Genomic DNA, 27,863 nt, shown 5'->3' on the forward strand with positions numbered 1-27,863 from the left:
TTGGCCCATGCGGGACAACTCTGATGGGTCACGTTAGTGCCTGAGCTCTCTGTTGAGTCAGCTGAGGCTTTGTGGCACCTGCGTTGCTGCCTTTTCCTTCTTCAGCTTAAGCTTATTTCCTTCCCTTCTCTCCCACAGATGTCAATCCCTCGGACATTTCCTAATAAACATCCCGTGCACCAAACTCCATTCCCGAGTCTGCTTCCCAGGGAACCCAACCCGCAACAAGGCTCAAATGCCTTCAGGAGCCTGGCACATGATATAAATGAATGAAGCTGGTTGGGCTTCATATAACAGGGAGTGGTGGGGAACTAGGTAAAGTGGAAAGTTTGTGCCCCATCTACATTTTGAAAAATTAAAAACCAACGTTGTGTACTCCTGGCAATGTATGAGAACTCAATTCAGTTTGCAGGCCTCCTGTTTAGGACTTGTGCTTTAAAGGTGTACTCTCTCTTTGGTTAATATACCGGCCCCTGGCTTTGACATGCCTTTTATGAGTTTGGTCAGTGTGGGTCAATCCCTCAAAGCTCCCCCAGCTCATGGTGGGGGGGCACAAGCAGGCCCAGACCCTGCCGGGGTCAACACCAGCCCCTGAACCACAGGGTCTCACTGAGGTACTGCTTGCTGTGAGGCCCACCTCGAGCCAGTCTCCTTCTCTGATCTTGGTCTTAAGTCTTGACACCTGCTATTGTCTGAGAGTAGCCCTGGCCCCTCTCCCTTCCCTTGTAAGCTTTCTAGGTTGTTTCAGGCTCTGTGGTGTCTTTTTGAAAGATCAGCCCAGTGGTGTCAGGGGACGTGAGCTAGCACGGGGCCTGGGGAGACAAGGATACTGGCTGCAAGGGCCTCAGCCTTAGAGGCCTGAGCCAGTTGGCACCAGAGAACAAAGCTCCTTTTGGATGGGACTTGACCCTTGAATATAGCTGTCATCACCTGCATGGTGGGACCATACCCTTCTTGAGGGATGGAAGTGATCTGGGCCACATCTGGTCTGTGTTTTCTGCTCCCAGCCCTGACTCACTCTGGTCTTCCCTGCTGGGTGGCTTCATTGAGCCAGAGAACAAAGAGGGAGTGCATGCCCTGAGCACAGTTGCTATGGCAACCTCCTCTCCTTAGGAGCCTGGTGACCGGTGCCTACTTCACCAGAGCTGTGCCTGTCTGAGGCCCCTTGTTGCTTCTAGGAGCAGTTGAACTAGAATCCCTGAGACAAAGTCCTCAAAGACATATTCCCTGCCCCTATAACTTAGGTTCACAGCTCTGTGGGCCAGGTTTCTGCAAGACACTGTGTCCCGCATATCTGTTTTGGGCTCTCAGGGGTTTGTGAGAATCAAAGCTCATGTTTGTGGGTCCCACACTTGTGTGGTCTGGAAAACATACTCACAAACTGGGCTTAGTGTCTGGATAAAGTCATCATTGCTACAATGAGAATCAGAGGGTGAAACAAAATGATTTTAACAGAAAAAGTTTATTTTAAGAAGACACAAACAGCTCTAGCTATATAAAGAATACAGTTCAATTGCTGGTAGCAAGTCAGTAAGGAATGCCTTTTCTTTTAAAGAAAAAAAAGAAAAAGAAAGAAAGACAAGAAAAACCCTTTGTAATATCACCCCACAGAGGGCTCCCTTCCATTTTGTGTTGGAATTCTAAAAAGACCGGGATGACAATCTCTCTTGCTGCTTCTTGATATTTTTATCCAGGGACACATTCTCATCACTTGAGGGAATTGCCTTATCTCTGCCTTCCAGTTTAGGATCTCGGTCTGCAAATTCCTGTCTCCCTTATTTTTCTTGAGTGCACCGTTGGCATTCAGTAAGCATTGAATGGTGAGCGCTAACATAACAAAAGTCCTTCTCCTGACTATGCAGAGTAGGCCTAGCCAATCCTCCTTCCTCATTTTACTTTTGGCAAGTGTGGTACTTTTGCTGTTTTAGAGTCCAAGGTGCAAGCCTGGTTTCCTTCTTAAGGCTGGAAATCCTAAACAAAAGGCAGAAAGAAACTGTTTCATGGATGCTTTCAAATAAGGAAATCCTAAAGTTACTCGTGGCTTGAGTTTTTGAAATCTAGATTTCAGTAAGTGGGTAAATCCCTGGGCTCAAATGACAGAAAGCAAACTAAAGGTCCCAAGAAGCAATGTTCTTAGATTTTAAAAAATCCTGCAGCCTGAGAGGTATGTCTAAGTGACAGAGTTCATATGGAATTAAAGTCCTAGCTCTTTGTATGTTGGCCTGTCCAGAATTGCCCCAGAGGAGTTTCTTCTAATGGCTTCCAGCACAAGCCAGTGGAAAGAAGGTTTCAAGAGACAAGAAAAGGGAAATGCCTCAGGAGCCCCACCATCCCTCCTCCTTGACCAGCCCCATCAGACCTGGAACTGCACCAGAGAATTGATGACAGAACTGGATGGTGTGTGTGTGTGTGTGTGTGTGTGTGTGTGTGTGTGTGTGTGAGATACACGAGTAAATGGGACCTTCATAGTCCAGGTGGAGAAACCACGCATACACACACAGGCACACACCTTGTCATTCAGCCGTATCCCCCAATATTTATACGAGCAAATGTGAAAATGTGAAACTGAGCTTTACACCCCCAAGTAGCATGAAAGGTAGAGATGGGAGTGAGATGAGAGAGATGTGAAGAAGCTTTAAGGAACCCTCTTAGGGGTTCAGAAAACAGGAGGTGGTGGTGTGCTGAATGACCGCTGGCTGTGGTGCTGCATGGAGCATCCCAAGGAGCCGATCCCCAAGGCTGGGGGTCTAGGAGGCAGGGGGTTAAGGTGGGGAAAAACTGTGGGCACAAAACACCTTCCATACCTCATTGATTTCATTGCTGGGGCTGAGTCTAGAACAGGTCCAAATCACATTAAAATGGACACATGGACATTCTGGGTTTTAAAACCAGCCATTGTAACCAAGAGAGCTAGTGATTCCCCTAGGAAACAATAGACTGAACTGGAATTTCATGGCCTGGGCCACCAGACTTTCCAGAACTTTCCATGGCCCTGAACACGTGATGGCAGTATAGGGCAGAGTGGGACAGATGATCCAGGGCAGGGGTCCCCGACCACAGTTTGGGACAAACGAAATAAGAAACCTCAGATATCCATTCTTTCCTGCCAGCTCACCCCACACTCGAGGAAGCAGAGGCACATTGGATAACCAGTACAGGAGATCTAAAGAAAAGAATGAGGGTTTCTACACCGAGGTAGTTAGAGAGTGAGACACAGAGACAGAGACAGATGAGAGAGTCCATCTATCAGAGAGTACTAGTTGGCAAATGCAGCCCCTTTCCACTCCCCTCTGCACAGGCCGGCCTGATAGCTCGGGAGATGGGAGGGCAGTGAGCCACATCACCCAGCACACAACTCAGTCATCATGTGGGTCACAGAAATGCCCATCCCAGGGGTCAGCAAACTATGACAAGCAGGCAAAATCCAATCTGCAGCTTCGTATGGCCCAAGAGCTAAGAATAGTATTTACATTTTTGAAGTGTTGTCAAGCAAGAAAGCAAGCAAGCAAACAGTAACAAAGAAGAAGACCATGCTACAGAGACCATCTGTGGCCCACAAAGCCTAAAAGAGTTACTATCTGGTCCTTTATAGAAAAACTTTGTCAAACCTTGGTCTAGATGATGAGGAAAATCCCACCAATCTCTGAGCGTTCCTGTAAAGGGAAACCAGGGGAGGTCCAGGAGAAGGACTGGAACAATGGGATAATTGGAAATACCACTCCATCTGACGAGCACTGCCTGCAACTCTACTAAACCAGACTAATGAGGTACACAGGAGCTATGGAAGAAAGCCTGAGAATAGCTAAAGAGAGAGTCATACTAAGAAGCATTAGGCAAAGAATGTTCTGGAAATGAAACTGCATGCAGAGCTCAGTACTGATTAGGAAATTTGGTTATCGTTTGATAAGATTGAGATAGAGTTTGAGCCCAGGGATTGTTAAAATATCAAGAAGTTTCTAGAATACAACTAAGTATCTCACGAACACCTAACAGTCTGAAACTATCTTGTAAAATTTAAGAAGGGGAGGATAAAGTAGATTCGAGGAAAGCCTACATTGGTTTGCCCTACTTTAAATAGATGCCACTTACAAAAGTTCACACTGAAAAAAAAAAAGTAGAGGCATTAGGGGACATTGACAAGAGGACTTTTCATTTTTCAAAAGAAGTCACCAGAAGACTCCCTTCCATAGGAAACTTCTCTACTAAAAAAATGAAATTTAATCTATAAAAATTCATTTTTCAAATAACTTTTAGGGAAAGCATCCACTGTATAGAGTAGGACACATACATTGAAATTGGAGGGAAATGAAAGTTTCTAAACTGAAAATCAGATTTGTCTTTGGATTCATCAGCTAAAGAACTCGAACATTTTCCTTAAAGCATATATATTGCTCGCTGAAATACCTGGGAAATTCATGTGTCATAAAAGTAGAAGCCAGCTGTGGCTCTTCCATAAACGCAGTGCTTTGGATGAAAAAACACTGGGCCCAGAGGCAGGAGAACTGGGATTGAGGCTGGGCCCTGCCACTGTGTGACCTTGTGTAAGTTTTTTTGTTTTTTTTTTTTTTGTGGTACGCGGGCCTCTCACCGCTGTGGCCTCTCCCGCTGTGGAGCACAGGCTCCGGACGCGCAGGCTCAGCGGCCATGGCTCACGGGCCCAGCCGCTCTGCTGCATGTGGGATCTTCCCGGACCGGGGCACGAACCCGCGTCCCCTGCATCGGCAGGCAGACTCCCAACCACTGTGCCACCAGGGAAGTCCTTGTGTAAGTTTTTTGACTTTCTGGGCCTCAGTTTCCTCCTCTGTAAAAGGAGAGGTTGGTCTCTTTCAGCTCTAACATACCATGACTACAGATAAATATAGAAATAAGATCAATACAGCAATCTAGAAATAAGAAATAGTCCCCAAAGTAAGCTCTGGAGTCAGTAGAAAAAAGTAGCAATGAAATATAATAAAAAGAATAAAATTTTAACTACTAGCCAGAGTAAATATATCTCATTTAAAAATTAATGAAAAGATTTGTAATTTACAATTGATTCAGGAGAGGTAAGAACATACATGTTGCTGTTTCTTCACCATCACACATATGGAGGAGGAGATGAGTGTCAGGTGACTTGTACAATGAGCACGATGCTGCGTTTGCATGCAGAACATTTTATAAAATTGAACATTAAAAAGAGCTCAACACCACATAAGGAATACATTTTCATAAAGCTTGGAATTAGAGAGGAGTTAACTGGTTGTTCCAGTTCAGATTTTGTTTACAGATTTGTTGATATCAAATTCCACAAATATGCAAAATCTTAAAATCAAATCTATTTCTGCCAGAGCCCTCCTAGAGAACAGCCACCACAGGAAAGACAGACATTTAAGGGTTGGCAATACCAAATGAATGTAACACATTTTCCTCTTTCCTATTTGTGAATTACAAAATTGTTTTTAAACCAAAAACTGGCCAGATGTGCTGGCTAAGTCAAATCAAAGGTTTTTCAGGTTGAGCAAGTAATTGATTCTGATAATTTCTTAATAGCAAATAAAAATGTATCTGAGCAACATGACAATATAAACCACATGGCCAGAGACTGATCACATAATGTAACGAGAGTAGAAAAGATGGGAAAGGCTGGAATCGTTTGGAGAGTCGTGGCTACAGTGACTCAGGGGCTTGAAGAAGTAACGTCACTGGAACACACACACACACACACACACACACACACACACACACACTATAGGGATGCTGCTGCTGGTCCTGGGACCACGCTTTGAGAACCACTGGCCTAGGTTTTTGGCTTTACTGAGCAAAAGTAGATACCTATTTCACATAACCCATTACTTATGCAAATTTCTTGTTTTGTTAAACTTATTAAAAGTACCTTAAATGTGTGCCTATAACCATTTCCTACTGTATTCCTCTACAAATATTTCAGAGTATTCAAAAATTTTTTTATTTCATATCCTTGTTAAAATCCTCATCATTTTCTCTGCCCTTTGACAAATGTAGCTCTTTTGTACCTCTTTCCCAGTCATCCGTTTAAATCCCAAATAGTTTAGTCAAGTACAGCTGAAATACACGCAAAGGCTTTGGAGGGACTGGGTGCTCTGGAATAGATCTGGTCTCATTCTCACACCAAGGGGAAGTAGTAGCACGAAACACAGATAAGCGTTGGGGGGCAGCCAAGGCTGCATGCAGTAAATTTGCGCCTCGAGGAAGTTTAATAATCTGGTACCAGAGATACCAGACAGCTGACATTGATCTGACACTGATTGGACAGTTTCACCTTTCATAGACAGGACACATTTTCACAAACTCTTTAAATCCTTGTGTTCTTTACTCAAATAATAAGTAATATTAATTCCATTTGTGTAAAAATGTTAAGGTATAATAATTATCTGGGCCTTCTCAGTGGCTTTAGTAGCCATTTCTGATAGTCCCTTGGTAGTAACCATACTGAACAGCACTGAGAATCAGGAGAATTTAATCGACCATCAGCAATTTACTTAGTTCCAGGAGATTAAGGTTTTTTCTATATTCGGGAGTTAGTCATCAGGGAATTTGACCTTTCCATGGTGAAAAATACACTTCTGCAACTGATTGATGCCTAAAATTCTACAAGTAGAACGTCATTCCTTTGGCTTAAGGCTTTTTCCCTGTTAAAATGCAAGTGACCCTCCAAAGAGGTATCATTAAGCCTTATAATCTCAAAGTAAAGGAATTTATCCCTTTCCTGAGAGCATGCTTTCCTTAGCAAGGAGGAGGACAAACGAGGACACACTCAGAGTTGGTGCTAAGAAGCAAGGTCGGGGGGAATGGAGCAGACAGAGGAGACGGAGGATCCCAATGACAGACCTCCAACTCATTCGCTATTTTGCTGAAGGGCTGTCCCTGTCAGCATCCCTATTGAAATGGGTGCTAACTTGCCACTTGGAGTAGGTTACTTAGAAATCGGCCATGTTTTCTGATAATATTGAAGAGTCTTTGATGTGTAGGCGTACAAAGGTTTAGAGCAGTGGAAAAATAGATGGCAATAAAACATTTGGTGCAACAACAGATGGGGAGTTACCCCCCGAAATCGGAAGAACCATACATGTCCATAGAAAGAAGATAAACCAATATTACTTTATAGAGTGCAAATCGCAAGGCCGGGACGAGGGTAAGGCACTAACATGGCCCTGAGAGTGGGTGCCTCCTTAAATTTTGCACCCCAGGCACCTCACTCACCCCGCTCTAGTCCTGGCCCTGGCAAATCATATTAAAGTGAAGCCTGGCCATTGTGTTACAGACTTGATGATAATGGAAGGTCCTCTGGAGGAACAGAGCACTGACTGTGAACTTGTTTTTTTAATAAGTAGTTTGTTGATGAGGAAGAGAGCAGGTGGCGTGGACATATCTGCTCAGACTGATGGGTCCAGCGGGATCACAATCTGACCCACGTTGTCGGAGAGTTAAAATGGGTGTCCGGTGACGTGCTTGTGAGAGCCTTGCAGATTCTCCTCTGTCTCTGCACATTCAAAGTAATGATTCCAGATCAACTGGTCAATCTGTGGTCAGTAAGCTAATGCAAGCTATTTTGCTGCCTGCGGTCTTGCGTCCTTAAAGGGTGAGCTGTCGGCTAGGGATGCAGTTCAAAGAAATAGGGACTGAGGGGCAAGTTGGGGCCATGTGGGAGGCCCAGGTGAGAGACTGAGACAGGCAAAGGACAGGAGACAGCAGCGAAGCTTCCTGTTGTGCTGAGAACGACTTGCTCCCTACCCTCAATGTTTGAACCACAAATACATAATGAACACCCACCAAGGGCAAAGTGCTCTTAGCTACCGATTAACCTCCTCCCCTGGGGACGACTGCATCTACTCCTGCCTAGGCAGAAGTCAGTCCAGTAGAGCCACCTGCTGCTATTGGTTAGAATCAGAGGAAACAGAGGGACAGAAACAACTTGAATTGGAACCTGACTTCCTGGGGCCAACTTCATTTCACCTGTATCCCTTCTGTATTCCACCTTCAAAAATTGTTATCACTCTTCACACTAGTAATAGCGGCAACAGTCGCTTCTCTGAAAGGCCTCCTGGAAGGGGCTTTCAGCCTCTCTTCTCCAGCCTTGGCAGAGTAGGTGCACGAGGCAGCAGACACTGTGGCTTGTGCCTGGGTGGAAGACAGAGTTGGTGCTATGATACCCAAGGGGAGGCGAGATGTTGAGTGTGAGGACTAGGAGAGTTGTCTGGCATTATGTTAATCAGAGATTGGTAGAAATTCTACAATTTGGTTGGTTGTTTGGGACTAGGTCCACCTGTTGCAAAATATTAAATGAATATTACCAGTCCTCAGTGTTACCTCTGCCCACATCATCTCTGCCCCGAATCCTCTTATGCTAATGGCAACACCACTGGGCATTGGAGGGCCATAGTGAAGATGTAGAAGACCTTCTAAAAAATTCCAGGCATACGGAGTATTGCAGGGGAAAACAAGACTCAAGGTAATTGAAAGACATCAAGGTGTCTGGATATTCAGCTTTAGAATCTTTCTGGAAAACCACCAGAGGTGGCAAGGTGAGGGGAGAGGCAAAACCCACTAGAAGTACCAAACAAGAAGCTTCCAGAAAAGTTAGCGGAAGTAACAAGTCCTATACTGTGTGAGTCTTATACTCTGCTTTAGAGCTCATAATGGTTCTGGAGTAGAGGGCCCCGGCAGCCTTTCACTTTTGTTAGGCAAAAGCACAAACACTCCTTCATTTCCCCACAGAGGAAAATGTTTCCATCCTTTGGGATTCTGAGTCTGGGGCAGACAAGTGTGTGGCATTCATATATAAATTAAGGCCAGGAATGAATCTTATTTTATTTCAGGCAAAACCTCTGAAATTTGGTCAGGACCCTTGAACTAAATAGTTGGTTCACTTTCAAAAGCAACTGGGCTTTCAAGAGCTGTCTATTATTTGAGGTGGCTTCTGTCTAAATCAGGGGGAGGTGCTGGGCCTGGCCTGTACTCAGAAGTCTAGAATTCAGAACTGTACCAACCAAGGGCCCAGGCCTAGGGGTTCTATGTGAGAGGCCCAAGTCCCCTCAGCACTCAGTGTGGTTTTCCAGCTGCTCTTCCGCTGTGTGGGCAGTTGGGCTAAAGAGCTTGCTTCTTATTGAGACCTGCCAAAATCAAGATCTGCTTGTCTCTGGGAGCAGTTTCCACATCCTCCAAGAGGTTGACCAATGAATCTGTTGGGTGGGGGGTGAAGGAGGAAGAGGTCAGGGGACTCTCTTTGTGAAGCAGGCTACAATTTCATTTGACTTTCCTTTTTCCCTCTTGGGAATGGTGGACAATTACTCCTCCATTATTAGTCAGCCAGTTTTCTTTGCTCAGTGCTATTTTTTCCCCCCAACCTCCCAGAAACCAGACATATGAAAATCAAATGAATCACGGCTCTTGCTTTGCTTAGAAAATTGAACTGACAAGGAAAGTTAGTGTCTATAAGCTTTGGCAGGGGGTGGGGAGAAGGGGTCACAATGACTGTCCTGGGACTCTGTCAGCATCCAGTATCCCATTTACCCCAGTCCTTACATTCTCCCCCAGAAGGTTAATTGAAAATTGGTCAAACAGCAGAAAGTAAACGGCAAAAAGTAGCCCTTTTTTTGGGTTATGGGCCATAGCAACTTGCAAGGCTGCCTTTCAGATTTTGGATCTATCCTTTTAGTCTATACGTTCTCGGTTTGGAAACAGAGGAAGATTTCCTTTAAACAAGACCAAACCAACCACAAACCACAATCTGAAGTGAATGGTGGTGGGCAAGTTACACTTACTTTCTCTCCTCCTTGGGACTTTGAGGATGCTGTTCCTTCAGCTAAAGACTTCCTGTAATGAATACTATAAGCAAATGAAGCGAGAGTTCTTCGAATGCAGCATGAGCTGGGCACAGACACTAGCTGCCGTTGTTGGCAGACATTTGAAGGATCTCAAGGCGCACATGTGAGTTACCTTGGATAGATCTGAGTGAACAAACGGCTGCCTTGTTTGTTGGCCAAGCTTGGTTCATCCAAAGCAACCCAGTCCTGACCTTTTCTAGCAAAGGGGGGTGGGGAGGGGGGGGGTCTATATGTTTACTAAAACTCATCACCCTGATCTCCGTGTAGACAATCAAACTGAAAAAGGTGTGAAGTTCAGGACAGAGTCACATTCATATTTTGCACGACAAAAGCCATCCAATCAACCTCATGCCGAAACAAGTGCACACCTGCAAACCTCTTGTGGCGGAGAATTATACTGTGGCTGAAGAGGCATCAGGGTCCTTCCGTTTCTCCATGCAGGGCCATCAGGGCCTTGCTGGGAAAGTGAATAATCAGCAATGGCACCCTGTGTCCCCTGGGTTTGGCAGCCCCCAATCTGCTCTCTCACTGTGCCCCTCAGTGATAGGAGCCAGGGATGGAGCAGCCTGGTCATTGATTTAAAAGATGGCGTATGTGCCCTTGCATCTGAGAATTTCTTCTGAGTGCATACCACGTGGGGGAAACAAGGAGAAAATCGGTAGTTAGTAATGGCAAGATTGTAAGTATGAGAACATAAAATGTCTAAAGATGATTAAAGTGCCTGATGATTTTAGTTCTGGATGTGGCCTCTCTCCTGTTGTCCAGAGTGTGAGTTAATGTAAAAGAAATGCAGGCTCTTTTGTTATTTCCATGGTTCCTTTTTAAAACCCTTTTTCTCTTCCCCCTTTTCTACTCAAGCTTAGTAACTCAACCTTGCTTGCTGAACCCAGGGCTTAGGTACTGGGGTTATCAGGGGTTTCGTAGTCTTTTGAAAATTGTGCAATAATTCGCCGTGCCAGTGGGTTAGTGGTCTTCAGCAGTTCTGCTGCTGAGGGGCGGGACCTTGGAGTTGCCTTGCTTCCCTTCTTCTGTAGCAAGGCCTTGAAATCATCATTTCTGCCAGCATCTAGGCTGGCACTGCCGCTTGACCCTGCAGAGGCAGCCAACTCACTGATAGGAGACTCAGCCGTGTTCCTTATTGGTGAGTGGGAGGTTGGTCTGCTGCCACCAGCAAAGGCCTCACCAGGCTCCTTCCAGCCAAGCAGCTTTCTTTTGGACCTAAATGAGAGAAAGTTTACTTTGAGTGAATTTGTGCGGCAGACATTTCCTAATGCTTCATATAACTTCACGAATGCCAGTGACACAATCTGGGAACTTCTATGCAACAGCCTTGTGAGCAGTCATACTTACCAGCTTTCTTTCTCTCCACTAAGTCCTCAGAGTCCCTTGTCTGGCCCCCTGTCCCTACATTCCTTTCAATGCCCACAGCTAGAGTCACTTGGCCTATGCCTGCAGGCTCAGTCCTGCCCAGGTTCTGGTACCAAGGAAGAATTTAAGGAGTCAAAGCTAGTAGCTCAATGACTCTGAATCAAGACAGCCCATGAGCTGATCCTGTTCTGAACCGGTGCTCCAACTCCAATAACTGGGCTCTTTCCCGTTTCCTCATCATGGAGCCCGTGCTTTGTGCTTCTGTCCAATAACGGGGTCCCCGTCTGGTCCCCCTTTGCCTAAGCTCCTGCTTTGATGCTCGGCCTGGTGCCCCACTTCACTTCTTGATGAGATTTTTTGGTACAAGGAATTCTGTGAAGGGTTAAATGTCTCTGACTCTAGGCAGAGCTGTGAGAAAGCAGATGGAGCCACAATAGGCCCTGGGGTTGCTAGGAGACGAGGGGCCTCTCACTCTGCACCTGGTCCTCCCTTCCCCGCCTTCCTCTCTTCCATTTCACCCAAAGATGTCAATGAATTGGAGGTGGTGAGGCCCTGGACTGGGTTCACTACGTGGGTATCTGAACTTAGTCTCCAGTTTCCATTCTAAGCATTCTGCTTAGAGGTAGCAGTTTTTCTTCTGGTATAAGAAGGAAAGGCAATTATGATAGGAATTTAGGAAATTGGTCCAGACCTGTGGATCACGGTAAATAAATCTTCAGTTGTTCGTGAAGCCACAAACACATCATCATCTTCTTCCGCAATCCATTCGGCTGTTTTATCACTGATTATACTTTTTTCTTCGGTTCTTGGTTCCATCGAGCTCCCTAGGCATAAGAACCAGAAGGAATGACTTTGACCACAATTGTTAGGACAAAGCACATTCTCATATGTATTTCATGTGATGTTCAAAGCAGCTCCAGGAGGGCAGCAGGGCAGAGACTTGCTGTCTCCATTTTGCAGGGGAACAAAATGTTCCTAAGGTTAGTGATTTGGCCAACAAAACATGGAGGGGAGTGATGAAGATCAGCCTGGGTCCCTGTTCTCTCGTGCCTTTTCCATTACAACAGGTTGCCTGAGCATTCTCTCGTTTTAAACGCATCATTTTTAAAGCTCAAGGAGCTGAGAGCAATCTAAAGCAATGACTCAACCGGTGGGTGGGAGTGGGACCTATCTGAATCTCAGAGGGAGCCTGTGGAGTTTGAGGAAGCAGATTCTAAAATTACCTGTGGCTTCGATTTGTTTGCTTGTTTTAGTTGCAATGATTTAACTTACGTTGAAAGTCCAAATCAGCTTAAGGAAGGCCATAAGATTTTGATGTTTGGTGTTAAGGGTTTCAAAAAGGATGAGAAACATGGATGAACCTAGAGGACATTATGCTAAGTGAAATAAGCCAGTCACCAAAGGACAAATACTGTATGATTCCACTTATATGAGGTCCCTAGAGGAGTCAAATTCATAGAGACAGAAAGTAGACGAGTGGTTGCCAGGGCCTGGGGGGAGAGGGTGATGGGGAGTTATTGTTGACTGGGTACAGACTTCAGTTTTGCACGATGAAGAGAGTTGCGGAGATGGATGGTAGTGATAGTGGCACAACATCGTGAATGTGCTTAACACCTACTGAACTGTACCCTTAAAAATGGTTAAGATGGTAAACTTTACGTTATATGTATTTTACCACAATTAAAACAAAGAGAGACAAGAAAAACCCCCAAAAGGATGAGAAACATTTTCTAGCCTGGTCTTAAGGTTCCAAGAAGAACAAGGCTCAAACCATCCAAGAAGATGAGCCCCCTTTCCTCTAGAAAGCACTAAGAGAAGCTGCTGCTGGTAACATATTCCACTGCTTGAAGCCTTCCAGCCTGCCATAGCACTTGAAACTCAGGCTGGGAGGGTACTGAGTCCCGCGCATGAAACCAAATTCAGTGTGGCTGGTGAAAAGTGCCATACGGTGACGTGGAGAGACAGTGCCTAGGGCAGGAGATGCCTGCCTGAGGAGGAAGATAAGCTCCTAAGGTCCTAGGGTGCTAAGACCTACTTTGATTTCATTAGCTCAGCACTGGCGGTTTCAGAGTAGTCTGGCCCAGGCTGGGCCTTGGAGATCCACCCCTGGGTTCGTCTCCATCCCAAGGGCAGTGAGACGGATTTAGAGTAACTCAAACCCTCAAGAGGTGTACCCTACTGATTTGGTCGCCCTGGGATCAGGATCATTATCTGGGGGCATTTGCTTCTGCCCCTGGCACTCTGTCCTCACCCTCACCTCTCCTGGGATTGAAGGGAAAAGCCAGCAGACACTTTACTAACCCAGAGGGCTTGCCTCCCTTTCACTGTCAGCCTGTGGCGTGGAGGTTGTCCTTGTACCCGCCGATGGCAGGTGGTCGCTAGTTGGTAGACACTTGGCATCTTCCTCCAGGGTGATGATGGGGCTGAGAGGCAGCCTTGGTTCAGCCGTGTAGGCCTCCATTTGAGTTGCAGGTGAGGTGAGAGGCAGGTACAGCACGCTGGGCTTTTTTGGTACAGGAGGTGGAATCTTGCCTTTCTTTTTCTCAGCTTCTTCTTGGCTCTGGAGGCTAATTCTTTCAGGTAGGGCTCTCCCCTTGGGGCCCTCATACTCCGTACTTCCCTGGGGAGGTTGCTGTGTTCCTGAGAAGAAAGCACCAGAGGAACTGGAAAAAGGCGTGAAAACAAGAGATGAGGGTGCTGTTGACTCCCCCAGGGTTCTGCCCTCAGGGAAGCTGGAGGACTTTGGTTTCCGCACCACCGTGTATATATCTTGAGGGAGTGGCCTCATATGTTGAATTGAGGTCTTGGGGGTCATAGCCAAGGTAGGCGAAGTTAGTGGGTACTCCTCGGGGACAGACGGTGGCTTGTGGACCAAGCTTGGAGGCCTTCGGGCCAGTGGGGGCTTCTCGGCTATGGGAGGTTTTGCCTTTCTCTCTGGCAAGGTGAAGACTTCAGCTCCTGACTCCTCAGCATAGTCAGGGCTCTCAATATCATCTTCCGGTTCAGACTTGCTGACTGACCTCAGGCGAACAGAACGTAAGTCAGACTGAGTAACCATGGGCATGATTGGCTGGTTGGGGCTAGTTTTCTGGGCCAGCTTGGCCCCAAAATTTGTATCCGAGTGATGCCGGCTCACCTTGGTTTTGCTTCGGATGGAGATACTCATCCCAGACAGGTCCAGGTTGGTTGAAGAGGTCAACGGTAGGTCAAACGATAGCCGTGACTTGGACATTTTCTCCACTGGTGATGTTGGGGGTAGTGATGACTTCCTCTCAGGTACCACTGGACGCACCCGGACACTGCCACTTGGAGGGGGCAAGTGGCCCAGGGTCAAGGACATGGAGACAGTGGGTGTTGGTGTCTCTGACTGGCTGGAGTATCCACTGGAGGGTGACATCAGCCCAGTGGGCCTTCCTGGGGAGGATACCTCCCTGGCCTCCACCTCGATGGAAAGCTGGGAAGGCGTTGTGGCTCTGGAGGTGGAAGGGGAGGCGAGAGACTCTGAGCTGCCCTGAACTTGGGTGCACTCAATGACTGTGGTGCCAGTGGCAGTGCTGGAGCTGGACAAGGATTGGTAGGTGTCACCAGACTTCCAGTCAGTAAGATACCAGTGGTGGGCGAATTGTGTACCTTCTGGGTCTTTGAAGGTTGGCACAGCTGGGTGACCCTGAGTATCTGGGTGGGATGAGTGATGTCCTTGGTGTTCCAAGGAGAGGCAAAGGCTCCTGGGCCTCTGGTCCTTGGGTAGCGCTGACCCACCGTCTGGCAAGAGGACTGGTTCATCTTTGACCAGTGAGACACTGCGAGTCGGTGGGGAAGGCTTCTTCTTGGCCTTCTTGAGTGAGATGCTCTTGGACCTCTGCCTTCTTTGCTGGGCCTCCTGTTGGGCGCTAAGGGAGGCAATGTTGTCGGCACTGTTACTGCCCTCAGAACTTGTACTGGCATAAGGCAGGGCACAGGCTTCACTGGCCTTCTGCTCCTCGTCATAGTCCACATCCGTGGTGCCTGTGTCTGTGGGTACAGACAGTGACCGCTCCCGAAACCTGCTGGCCCCACCTGGGCCTGTCTCCAGCCTTGAGGTATCACCAGTCAGGAGGCCAATCTTGGAGGGTCGTTCTGATACGTGCCTTCGTTGAGTAGAATGCTCAGAGTAGCCAGCAGACCCACTGCATCCTGCTGGGGTATCACGAGTGACAAAGAAGGTAGCAGCCTCCTTAGGAACCAGAGGTGGCAATGTGTGCAGAGAGATCCAAGAATTCCCAGAGGAAGGACTTTTTCCATTTTCATTGTCTTGACTGCTCTGAGCAGTGGCACTTGGAGTCACGTAGGTAAAAGCATCTCCCTTCCAGGAAGGGGAGAACGTTGATTCTGTTGGTCCATTGCAAGAACTGGGGACGCTGTACACCATCCCCATGCTCTCCATGCCAGGGACTTTTGTGCCACCACGTGCCTGGAGAGGTTCTTCCGGATCGCTAGAAGGATTTCTCAATACTGGCGAGGTGAGATTTGGTAACTGAGCTTCCTGACTGATGGCAACTCTTCCGTGAACACCTCCTGGAACTGAATGGCTGGGCTTGATGTCTGAGGTGGTAGAGCAGGCCACACTGCCTGTGGGGCTGTTGCTGTGACCTGGGGGAGGTAAACACAGAACGTTAGTGGTGCAGCCAGGGATCCCCCAGCAGCAGCTGTCACTAAAGAGACGGGAGCACCAAAGTTTTGCCAAGAAGCACTTGCCAACAGCTTGGTCAGAATTCCTTGGTTCTTCCTTTCCATAGATGAGGATACTGGGGACATTGGGTCCTTGCCCATCACCACACAGTGAGTCACAGGGTGCCCTTGAATTGTCCAGATGGCTTCCAAAGACTTTCCAGCTTTGAATATGCCTTTCAGAGCTGAAGTGGCACGTGGGACTACCATGGGTTTTTTCTAGGCTTTCACCCCAGGCTCATGAAACGACCACAGACCTCAGCGTTCACCTCCTCTGAGATGAGAGCAGAGGCTTTCGAACTGATAAAGGACAGCAGTGTGAACTTCAGCTCCAGCAGTGCATTGGGAGTATGCCACAGCTGGAAAGTTCAGAGTCTGGTTGCATTTTTGACACCTGTCGCTTTTTAACTTGGCAATAGGAAAAAGTGAGAATAACCTACAGATGTGAGGAAACGATTCAGATGTTGAAAATCCCCAAAGATTTTCTCATATACACAACAATTATTATATCATGAGGATGTTATATCATGATGATGACAACGATGACGACTACTCTTATGATAATTTATAATAACAGCCACCATTTGCTGAACACATACTATGTACCAGGCACATGGTAGGAAAATTACATACAATAACTCTGACCCTCAGGAACATTCCACCGGGTTGGAATCATCATCCCCAACTTACAGATGAAGAAGCTGAGGCTCAGAGAGGTTAGGGAACTTGGCTAAGGCCTCACAGTTAGTAAGTGGAGAGGCCAGAATTTGTATCCATATCTCTCCGGTCTGTGCTCTTTGGATGGCCTTCATTTAATGGCAGTAATGGTTTTGTGAAGATGGCACTTTTAGTGATGATTCCCCTTCTTAGGCATCTATCTGCCTAAATTCGAGATACATAGTTATATTCCACTTATAATGGGAAATATATACATAACGAACTTATTAGCCTGGGAGACCTGCTCTCCATATTTGGTTGCTGCCCTTGACAAAAGGTCCTTGGTTATCCTTAATTACTATATTGGCTTTTTCAGGACATCCAAAGTCCCTCCTCCCCCCCAATCATTCCTGTTCCCTGTCACAGCAATACCACTTGGGTTGCAGAAATGGTGAGAGTGAGCAAGGGGAAGGGTTTGGGGGATCAGCTATGGTGGGGTCACCTTGGTCTCGCTGGGAATAGTTAGAGAATCCAATAATGGTCCGCCTCCGCCTCAGGGTGGACTTGGGGTTCACGGCTGTCTCTGTGTTAAACAACGAGTGTCGCAAACTTGCATGTTTATCAAACTGCTGCCCTGTAGCCAAAATAAAGACACTTGGGTGCATCCTGGTTTCTGTTTACAGTATGGCAGAAACTGGCCTGAGGTTGAGAGAAGGGATGATGGCAGTAGCGATGAGCATGAATAGCATCCAGGCAGGCGACCCTTCTTCCCCATCCCTCCCAACTTGGCCCCGGGCACCCGCAGCTCCAAAGCACGCATGCTAGCTTTCAGAGGTCCACCCGGGGTCACCTGTGAGTCTTAGGTGGCCGAGAGCCATGGTTTTCAACCCTGGCTACATATCGAAATAAACTGGGCAGCTTTTCAAACTCTAATAACTAGACCCCACCTCAGAACACTTAATACTCTGGGAATAGGGCCCAAATAGAAGCATTTTCTCAAACTCCCCAGGTGATTGATTGTTCAGATGTACAGCCCGGGGTGAGAACCACTGGAGTGGAGAGACATGTTGAGACTAGATATTGCTTGATTGCAATCTCTTCTCAGATCAAAGCCTTTATTCAGGCCGATGAAGACAGTGTCTCGAAGAAGCTGCGCCATCCCTCCCCACTATCCAGGAAGCAGTCTGATAGTCTGCCCTCCAGGCACCTCATCACATTTGATCAAAGTTCGCCCCTGCGTGGTGATTGAGATCTATTTTTCTCAAAGCACCCGCTCAGTCTTTGCTCCTGTGGAATTGCTAGGGCAGGGGCAGGGCGGGGGCAGTGGGGTGAGGTTTGCTGCTCCCCTGCACTGTCTCTCATTCAGCGGCTGCCTAACCAAACCCTCCCCTCTCAGCCCCATGGCCACATAGGTACCCCCCTCCACAGAAAGTGGCTCTGTGGGCAAAACACAGGGCCAGCCTCGTTGAGAGTAAGGTAGAAGTTCAAAAACAAAGCACCCACCATCACTTTGTGAGTTTCTCCTCTCAGCCCTCACACCTCTTAGTACATCTCCCTAGGCTCTGCGCTCTGTTTCCTGTCTCTAATTTCCTGAGATGACACCAGTGGCGCTGGATTACCCCGTATCCAGGGAGCGTCACCGCCTGTGGCCAGAGCTGTCCTCAACATCTTCATCAACTTTTTCCAGCACACCATGGGCTGGCACTGGCTCACAGGGTGCCTCTGGTCCCCTTGGGTTAGGAGGTCTTGATTTCATCAGGCCGTTGGCCCTATCTCCTTCTGAAATGACTGACCTTCTTCCTTTTCCACTTACAGCCAGTGAAGTGTGGACAGTGAATTAATAATGGGCATGGTACAGGGTGCCACATGTCCCCAGAGACACAACCAGCTGAGCTGCGTACATTATTTTCCCCATCTCAAGGTAGTACTGGATCCCTCTTTGGTCTCACACAAGTGCAAGAGGCCCACCTCACTAGGAGACTGAGTGATGACTCAAAGTGCCACAAGGCCCTTGGTCTGTACTCTGGGTCTGATCCTCCCGTTTAGTGCTCGCTTCGGCAGCACATATACTGATCCTCCCGTTTACCACCAGCACTCTGAACCCCACACTTCCCCTGCAACTCCTATCTGTGTGCTCCAAACCCGGCTTCTGGCACAAGAAGTCTTCTTTCCCCAAACCAAACATAACTCATACACTCTAAGTTTCCACAGATGCTCCAAAGAGCACATGAATTCATAAGGTTTTAGAGTTTTCTGTTAAGAGAGTTTCCTTTGCCATCAAATGGTCTCAGTTAGTGTGGCAGGGCCAGTAGAGAGTGAAGAAAGAGCATGCCTCCGTTCCCGGGCGAGAGCCATGACCTTGACAGTGCAGGGTGAGCCAGTAGCAAAGAAAGTCTCGCTCCCTCCCCCAGCACCCAGTGCATTTGGAGAGGATGATCTGTAGTTGGCATGGAGGGAAGCGAACAGAGGCGATGCTAAACAACTCTACCGGAGACATTGATGGGCACGATGTCAGAGTGCGTGGGACAAGGCTGAAGCCATCGCTTCTCCTCTAGGACGGGCAGAGGGAAGGGACTATTCCAGACAGCTTGCTTGTCGGCTGCGGTAGGCAGGCTCAGGGAGGCCTCAGGGGCCCTCACACCCTGCATGGTAGTCTCATCCTCGCTCAGCTGCCATTTTGTGGGCTGTTGGGAAAGAAGGTGATGGGAAGGGTGTGCTCCCGACTGGAGACGAGCCGTGCCCACAGAATGGCTGTCTAGGCAGGGTGGTTGGAGGCTTCATCTGGGAGGCAGGAAAGTGTGGACAGGCTGCCAGGCCGGACGCCTGCCGTGCAGGTCCCATCTCGGCAGGGCCTCAGGATGGCTCTGCTGGTGAGCAGAGATGAGCAGCAGCTTCCAGTGGGTAATGTAAGCAGTTCCAGGTTCCCCGTCAATGGGTGCGGGGCGAGCTCTGCATGCTGGCTCTCCCAGGTGGGGGAGGAGGCAACTCACCATCAGTACAAACTCCAGACGCCTGGCAGACTGGGGCCTTGGGCTGGGAGTGGGCTCAGGGGCCTCATCAGCAGAGCGGAAGGTCTGCCCCAGAAGTCTGGCCTCCGAGTACTGTTCCTCATATTCTTCTGAAAAACAGCACAGTGGATACACACTCTAGGGAGCCACGGCCAAGCGGTGGGCCAGGGAAGGACCATGAGCTTGGGGCTCCTGCTCTAGCTGCCAGGTCTGACTCTCATTGCTTCTTTAGGATAGTTCCCGGCGTCTGAGCCATTTGGGAATGGAAAAATGCCTACTTCCTATGAGGAGAAAAGAGAGTCAATGGATTTGAGTTGTGCTGGTTCGGGGACCAAGCCTTTGTCTCCATGGCCCCCACCTTAAGTGCTCAACTCAGGAAAGAGGCTCAGGATGCAGACGCCTTTTGCTACTCTCTGCTGCAAGATTCTCTCTTTGAAGTCCTGCATCTCTTCAGGTTTTCTGCAACCCTACCAGGGACATGACCTGTGTGAAGCACAAAGAAATTTGCGTTGGGAAGTCCAACATGGAATGCTCCCTTGGATGCTGAGAACTCTTACCTGAGCCTCTGAGGGCTCGGTTCCCTGCACCTTAGTCCCACTGTGGGGGGCATATCAGGTCCAGGAAGGAGAGGGAAGGTGGAGGTAGTGGCGGAGGAGGAAGGAGAAGTTTGGGGGCATCGTTGGGGAATAAGAAGGATGCAGAAGATTTGAAGGGGTTTCATTTAAGTGATGAATTCAACGAGTGAAGGAAGTGAGACTAAAGAACAGTCAGGACTCTGCACATTCGAACAGAGATTTGAAGAATCATAGAAACTTGGGGTCAGGAGGGGCCTCGAGGGTTCTCTGGTCCAACATCCCATTCTGGGCTCCGGCTTCCTCAGCATCCCTTCCAGGTGTTTCTTCAGCCTCCACACACACCTGCCTGCAGAGGAGGGGAGAAGCCTTCCTCCCAAGGTGGCTCATTCCATCCAAGGACAGTTGGGGCTTTCAGGCGTGTCAGGAAAGTTCTTCCTTATCTTGAGGTAAATTGGCCTCCCCCTAGGTTTCCACCCACGTGTCCTCATTCTGCCCATGGTGGCAACACAGAGCACACTGACTCTTTCTTTCTGCATAGCAGCTCCTCTCTTATCTGAACACGAGGCTCATGGTGTCCCTTAGAATCTTGCTTCTCTAAGCTTGCCACTGCCCTGGCAGGGAGGTGGGGTCATGGCCGTTGTTCAGTTGGGTGGCCCCTCTGCAGTTTTCTGTTCTCCGTAAAAGTTACCCTTTGTTGGTATGGATAAATGACAGCTAATAAGACCTCTTTTCACTTTTAATGTTCACTCAGCAAATGTCCTCTTGGGGATCCAGCCCTGTGCCAGGTGCTTCTGGAAACCGGAGAGTAGTAAGAGATGTGATCCTTTACATTCAGAAGCCCAGTCTGGTTAGGTGGACAAAATATATACCTGGGACTAGTAGATGAATGAGTAAATGAATGAACAAATGAAAGAAAAATCAGTTCGGAACTATACAAGTCCTCTTGAGCTGGATGGTACAAAGGGCCTCGTATGAGTGCTTAGGGAGGGAATGATGCAAAGTGCAGAACTAGTGTTAAAGGTCTTTTTCGATGTGGCAAGAATAGAACTTGGAAGAAAGTGTAAGGATTGGAGTGGGGAAGAGGGAGTAAGGGTTTTTAGGCTTGGAAAAGAGGCCCGAATGGGAGAGTGAGTGCCTGGAGGGTGTAAGGAGCTTGTGACTAGCACTGGGGTTTTATTTATATTATTTTCTCGAGATCTAACTTGCCTAAAGTGCACAAATCTTAAGTGTGCAGCTCAGTGAATTCTGACATATTCATGCCCCTTGTAACTGCCATCCAGATATTTGTAGCACCCCAATAGTCTCTCTCATAGCACTGAGTTTTAATCCTATTGCCACTTACACTGGATAAATCCCTCTGGTCAATGTGTATGTTCTTCACACTGTAAGGTCCTATCGGGGACCACAACTGTTTTTTTCTTTTACATTAATTTTAATATTGTGTCTAAATCAGCCTATGTTCCAAAGGACACAGACTGGGAGTAGATGTTGCATCTTCTCTGGGTCTCTCCAGCTGCAAGATACTCTTGCTAATCAGTTTGTGGACACCCTATTTTTAATTCTCACAAAATCATGCCATGTGGGGAAGTGGAATCCCCATTTTAAAGATGACTGACTAATCTGAAGCTCAGAGAGGTTGGGTAATCTGCATAATGTCACACAGCTAGTTAGGTGTGGGATTCAAATTAGATTCTGACTCTGTCTGATTTCAAAGTCTCGGTTTTCTCATTCTGCCTGGTGCAGGCAATCTGACTGCTCAGGCATTATGGCTGGGCTGTTTCTCTGGGTTGTGTGGACCCAGCTTTGTGTACAAGGTGCTCATCAGTATACTTCAGAGACATGGGGTTGGGAATTGGGGATGAGGTGAGCTCTGAGTGCTGTGTATTGGGCTTACTTTGGTGAGGCAGGAGCGACCCAGGAGATATGTGGACAAGGTTATTGCAAGAGCAGAGTGAGTGAAGCCCAGAGTGGGAGACCCTGCAGATGCCTCTTTTGTCTTTGGGCGCCGGGATTCCAAAGACTTGGGTGATGTTGCAAGAGAAGGCCTGAGGGTATGCGGGCCCATATTGCGGTAGTCTCTCATCCAGCGCTCTTTGTAAATGACTTGACCCATGGCCCTGCCTCGGCCTCTGTCCCTTTTCCCCCAGAGACTACTGAACTGAAAAAAATGAGGGAGGGGGACCAGAGGGTGTAAACAGCCGTAGAATTAGGGCTTTTGGAGTCAGTAGTCTGGAAGGTGAGAGATGGAAAGTGTGTGTTTTGTTTCTCAATAGGTTTTCTACTATTCTCTCTCTTTATCTCGCGAGTCCCTGTCCTCTTTCTTCGTCGCCTCCCTCCAGAAGCTATGCATCTGTCCCGTGGGCTCCGGCCGCAGCCCCCCTCCCTCTCAGTACCTTGCAACAGGCTCTGGAGATTGAGCTGCGCCTCGCGAAGCAGCTCCTCTACACTCGGGGGCCTGCCCGAGGAGAGGAACACGTTCACTGGCTGTCGCCATGACGACCTCGAGTGGGCAGTCGCTGTCGCATTTTCCCGACCCGAGTTAGCTGCAGCTAGGGAAGGAGAGAGGCAGTGAGAGGCGCCGCCGGCGAGGGGGGGGGGGCCGGGGGCGGCGCGCGGCGGCCAGTGGGCGCCCGCGGTTCCCCAAGACCCGCCCCGGCCGGGGGTGGGGGGGGTGGCGCGGGCCACGCTTAAAAGGCGGGGACGCGCCAGCCGCAAGATTTTTCCTCGACAGATCGTGCTGCAGTCCGTTCTCTCCCTCGCCACCAGCCTCCGCCCGCCCGATCTTCGCCTCGCTGCCTCGCCGCCCGCCTCCTCCGCCCGGCGCCTCCTGGCTCCCGCCGCCGCCCGCCCTTTGCGCTCCCCGGGACGAGGTAACGCGCCCTGGGCCGAGCCGCCGGGCCCTTGCCCTGGTGGGTGTGGCTCGGCCTCCCGCGCCCCCCGCCGCGGCCCCCGGCTCCCCATCCCACCCCCGCCCGCAGCTCCAGGCCCCCAGACTAGTCCTGATGTCCGAGGCGGCCGGGAATCTCAATAGCCTCCGCATGGCGAACGTGGCCCTGCGAGAAGAATTAAATGCCCTTCGCGGGGAGAATGCCAATCTGGGCCTTCAGCTCGGCAGAGCCCTGGCCGAGGTCAATTCCTTGCGGGGCAATGTCTCGAGCTACATGCGTTGGCCGGTGCCCGTGGTGCCCGTCCTTTCCGAGGAGAACTTTGAGTTCCCGCTCAGTGAGATTGACGCCGTTCCTGAGGGAGAACTGCCCTTCCTGTGCTGGCCTCCCCCGCGCGCCGAGCCCGAGTACGCCCCAGACGAACTGTTGATTAGCGTGATCCAGGATTGCGGCACCTCCGGCGGGCCCGCCGACCCACCCCCGCTGCCCAGCCCGCCCCCGCCGGCGCTGCCCCCACCCTCGGCCAAGGAGCTGCCCCCGCAGCCTCCTCTGCCGCCGCTGGAGCGGCCCGAGATAGAACCCTTCTCGGGCGACCCAGTCTACCTGGCTGAATTCCTGATGCAGCTAGAGACTTTCATAGCCGACCATGAGGATCATTTCCCCGGGGGCGCTGAGCGGGTGTCCTTTCTGATCTCCTTTTTCGCTGGTGAAGCCAAGGACTGGGCCGTCTCAGTCACCCAGGAAGGAAGCCCCCTGCATGCCAACTTCCCGCGCTTCCTGGATGAAATCCGTAAGGAATTCTGTGGCCCCATCCCCCCAAGTGTGGCAAAAAAAGCCATCCGCAAGCTCAAGCAGGGAGACTGTACCCTGGGCAGCTATGCAGATGCTTTTCAGTTCCTGGCTCAATTCTTGTCTTGGGATGACTGCCGCCTTCAAAACCAATTCCTCAAAGGCCTGTCAGAATTCTTCCGCAAGGAGCTCTTATGGTCAACTGAAATGGCCGACCTGGACGAGCTGATTCTCGAGTGCGTGGAGATAGAAAGAAAAGTGCGTGTCCCCAAGCCAATCCCACTCCCTGGGGTTCGCAATGTTTTCTTCCCTTTTGCAGCAGACCGTAATCTTGAAGGTGAAGGGGGAGAAGAGTGCCACAGTGGGGATGAAGATGAAGAGGCATGCAGGCGCAGGCTCCGGGACAAGGACCAGGGGAGGCACGTGAGAGCTATTCAGCAAGAGACCAGGGGGGAGGAGAGGGGGAAGAGGGAGGAAGAGATGAGGAAGAAGGAGCTGAAACAAAAAGGGGAGGAGGACGAGGAGGAGGAAGAAGAAGAGGAGGAGGAAGAAGAGGAGGAGGAAGCAGAGGAGGAAGAGGAGGAGGGGATGAGGAAGAAGAGGAAGAAGGAGGAGGAAGATCAGAATAAGGATGAGAAAGACGATGAACATGAGGGTGGCCGCCAGGAACCGGAGCAGGAGCTCGAGCAGGAGCCAGAACAGGAGCAAGAGACAGAGGACGAGACCCAAGATGATGACCTGGATGAGCTGATGGAGATAGAGCCCACCTACGCCAATGCTTCATCCCAGACTTCTGGCTACTATCATGAAAATTTCCTAGATGTGTCACCTCCCATCATACAGCCCAGCAGACGGAGGAACCAGAATCGAGTCCCACTTCTGGAGGGCCTTCCAGGTACCAATTCACCATTCTACAGTTCGCCGCCACTGATTCGCCGGGCAGGTCGCCTGGGGCAACGCCAAATACGACGCCGTCCCCCGGTGCTATTCCGCCTCACTCCGAGGCAGGGGGGCCACCGGGCTGCGCGGGGCCGCATTCGCGTGTGAGAGCCGGGGCGAGCTGCCCCCACCCCGGAACACACCCTTCCACTGCGTCCCCTGCCCCTGCTTTCGCTGCCACACCTGCCCCATTGACCGACCAGTACTTAAGGGAGTTCCAAACCTGCAGAACCCGAAGAAGACCTGGAGAACTCCAGACCTTCCTGCGACTGTGACCGGGGAGTGACACCAGGGAAAGGAGGGCTCAGCAGTAGCTGCCCTCTTGGCGTGCACTCTGCTCCGTCCTGCCGCGAGCTAGAGAGCAGGTGTCTGGGCCTGTTCCTGTAAATGAACTGGTCACCTTCTTGTATTTCCCCTCTAGTTGTTCCCAGCCCTCACCTCTCCTGCGTTTATTCACGCTGTGTCCTATGGTTTAATCCTCTGACTAGCTAACCAGGACTTCACCCAATGCCTCACTGCTCTGCCCCAGTGAGTGAAAGGACAGGCTCCACTGAACTCTTAAAGCCACTGTGGCCACTTACTAGGTATAATCAGTGGAGCGCAAATGCTATCAAGAAACGGTCCTGGAAGCCTACACTTGCTTCAGGTCACCCCTCCAGCAGGAGGGCCCTGAAGAACCCCCTCCATCTAGCCCAGTGAGAGTATGCAAAACCACGTGTCCAGTGGACCACCCAGCTGAGACCTGACCTCGACTGACTGAGCAAGCTGGTTCCACCTTCCCACAGACTACAGGCTCAGGGCCTCAGGGCTCTCCAGATCTGGGACCCTCTCCTCTTACTACATTACCCTCCTGGGCATCCCCAGTGGACAGAGCCCAATGTTCCATGCCCTACCCTTTTCCTTGATGTTGCCTAGAGGGTAGGCAGTTGGGTGGGGGAGCCGGAGGAGGAGAAAGCAGCAGCAACAACTCAGTTTGACCTTGTAAGGAGTGACTCTTTCCTTAGGGACGGTGGTCTCCTCCCCCGGCCAGGCCTTGGACTGCAGTCTCCAGCCAAAGGTCTTGGCAGAAGATTTGCCATCCTTGGGGTTCCAGAGGTGGCCTAATTGGCCTTCCCTTCCCAGACTGCCAGAGAGAGAGGCCCAAGGCCTGCTCTTCAACTCCAACTTAAAGGACTCCTTATTTCTGAGAGTAGAGAGGAAGGTCCTCTCTGCAGAGACTTCACCCACTGCAGCCTTGCAGTCGGGTTGACCTTGTGTCTCTCACATTCTGGGCAAGCCATGGCCTGGCGCTGGGCATCGAGTAGGCGGTGAGGCCTAAGCGGTTGACTGCCTCCTAGTAACTCCTGGGGCTTCTGGGTCCTAACCTAGGGGCCCTCATAGAGACCTGCTGCTTGCCTTGGGTCCAGAAAACACTGCTTCTGCAGTGAAAAATACACAGTATGTCACTCTGGCCACAGAATGCCAGTCAGATCCACTGCTGGCCTGAACTGCCCTCCACACTGGGCTTCCTGCACAGGGCCTGGCAGCTGGGCAAGTGCAGCCGAAGTGTCTGCGGCCAAAGGGAGGAAAACATAGTAAATTAAGCCTCTGTTCCTCACCGGAGTCTGATAGGTAACCTCAGCCCAGCCTTAGGATTTTGAGCCCAGAGGCAAGAGGAAGGAGCTGGAGGAAGAGGAGTCATGGAGAAACCCAGTCCTCCGGCTGGTTTCTGGTGAGGTTCATCAGTGGGAGGTAAGAAGCCCTTTTGTTGCTCACACATTTCTCAGCCTGGGGATCGGTGGAGCCAAGTTCCTATAACCTGCTGCTATCTTTTAAAAAGGCTACTACCCCCCTCCTCCAAAGAGAAAAGTAATACATAATCATTGTAGAAAAATTGGCAAATAGAGAAAACGATAAGAACCCCAAAGCCCCAAACATTCAGAATCCCACCACACAGACGCAAGCACTGTTAACACTTTCTTTCTAGTGTGTTCTCACTGCGTCTTTTTTTTTTTTTTTTTTTTTTTTTTAGCGGTACGCGGGCCTCTCACTGTTGTGGCCCCTCCCGCTGCGGAGCACAGGCTCCGGACGCGCAGGCTCAGCAGCCATGGCTCACGGACCCAGCCGCTCCACGGCACGTGGGATCCTCGCGGACCGGGACACGAACCCACGTCCCCCGCATCGGCAGGGCAGGCGGACCCTCAACCACTGCGCCACCAGGGAAGCCACCTCACTGCGTCTTTTCAAAGCCAAGGTCATCCTGCGAGCTCTCGATCAGCAGGATTTAAAATGGCTGCCACCTATGCAGTCACACAGACTGAATCATTTATTTAAGCATTCTCCTAATGTGTTGGACATGTCAATCGCCTGGTTTCCCCCATCCCCACCAGTGCAGGAGTAAATAACCCTGTAAAGAAAAGTTTGTCTGTTTTTCAGCTATTTCCTCAGGAGAGAGTTCCAGAAGGGGAACCGCTGTTCTTCAAAGCCGTGGACCCTGTTTGCTGATGGTCGACACGCTGGCCCTGCTGCCCACGTGCCTGCCAGAGAAGTGCAAAGGACAGGTGCCTTGCACGCCCATCTCCAGGGACCCCTCAGCACAGGCCCTGCCTGTTCCCATGGTGCTTCTCATCCTGAGCCCGTGTAGCTTCAGCCGGGGAAAGGGCAGATGAGCAGTGAGCTGTTTTCTGGCCCTCTGGTGGCAAGGGGGCTTGGGCTCCCTTTGACCCTCTTCCCCCCTTTTCCCAGGTCTTCAATATTGTGATGTAACAGCCACAAGGGCTGTAAGAGGAACTATGGGCTTTGGGTGCTTTCTTGGGTTGAAAGAGGGGTGGGTGGGGATGGGGGGATGCATGCAGGGGTATGAAGGCTGCCCACGGATTCCCAGAGACCCGGGAAGAAATCGTTTGAAACCAATGTGTTATTGTATATTGTTGCATTACTGTGTTGTGAAGATGAGAAATCGTTCTGTATGCTAAAGCTTTCTCCTCAATAAAAAAGATAGAGGGTGTGTAAAGACTGTGTCTCTCTGGGTTACTGAGCAAGCACAGAAGCCCACCTAGGAGGCATTAGGTACTTACCAGGCACTTCGCCTGGATCAACCCTAGCCTGAAGCCT

General features: G+C 49.8%; 2 protein-coding genes across 2 annotated transcripts; one reads left to right on the top strand and one right to left on the bottom strand.

Annotated features, from left to right (window-relative positions):
* Window positions 1-1,443: 1,443 nt before the first annotated feature.
* Window positions 1,444-23,118, bottom strand: NHSL2 (NHS like 2). Its single transcript, XM_022565570.2, has 7 exons — window positions 22,551-23,118; window positions 19,565-19,692; window positions 19,063-19,258; window positions 17,077-17,208; window positions 13,512-15,839; window positions 11,902-12,034; window positions 1,444-11,060 (listed from the first exon to the last, which is right to left on the bottom strand). The coding sequence occupies exons 1-7, from the start codon at window positions 23,116-23,118 to the stop codon at window positions 10,736-10,738; spliced, it is 3,810 nt and encodes a 1,269-aa protein (XP_022421278.2). The 3' UTR covers window positions 1,444-10,735.
* RTL5 (retrotransposon Gag like 5) lies at window positions 12,387-27,863 on the top strand. Its single transcript, XM_089904376.1, has 2 exons — window positions 12,387-26,501; window positions 26,782-27,863. Exon 1 carries the CDS (start codon window positions 23,160-23,162, stop codon window positions 24,876-24,878), a length of 1,719 nt encoding a protein of 572 aa, XP_089760502.1. The 5' UTR covers window positions 12,387-23,159; the 3' UTR covers window positions 24,879-26,501; window positions 26,782-27,863.

Source organism: Delphinapterus leucas, chromosome X (assembly GCF_059928025.1).
Source record: "Delphinapterus leucas isolate spDelLeu-1000000601 "Yukka" chromosome X, BTC_Dleu_Yukka2, whole genome shotgun sequence".
NCBI classification, from domain to species: domain Eukaryota; kingdom Metazoa; phylum Chordata; class Mammalia; order Artiodactyla; family Monodontidae; genus Delphinapterus; species Delphinapterus leucas.

Coding starts and splice junctions, on each gene's coding strand:
- NHSL2 (XM_022565570.2), bottom strand. CDS start 23,118: ATGGGGAGCCGGGGGCCGCGGCGGGGGGCGCGGGAGGCCGAGCCACAC. Junction 19,259..19,564: donor GTCTGGAGTTTGTACTGATG/GTGAGTTGCCTC, acceptor CTTTCCCAACAG/CCCACAAAATGGCAGCTGAG. Junction 17,209..19,062: donor CGTGCCCATCAATGTCTCCG/GTAGAGTTGTTT, acceptor TTTTGGCTACAG/GGCAGCAGTTTGATAAACAT.
- RTL5 (XM_089904376.1), top strand. CDS start 23,160: ATGTCCGAGGCGGCCGGGAATCTCAATAGCCTCCGCATGGCGAACGTG.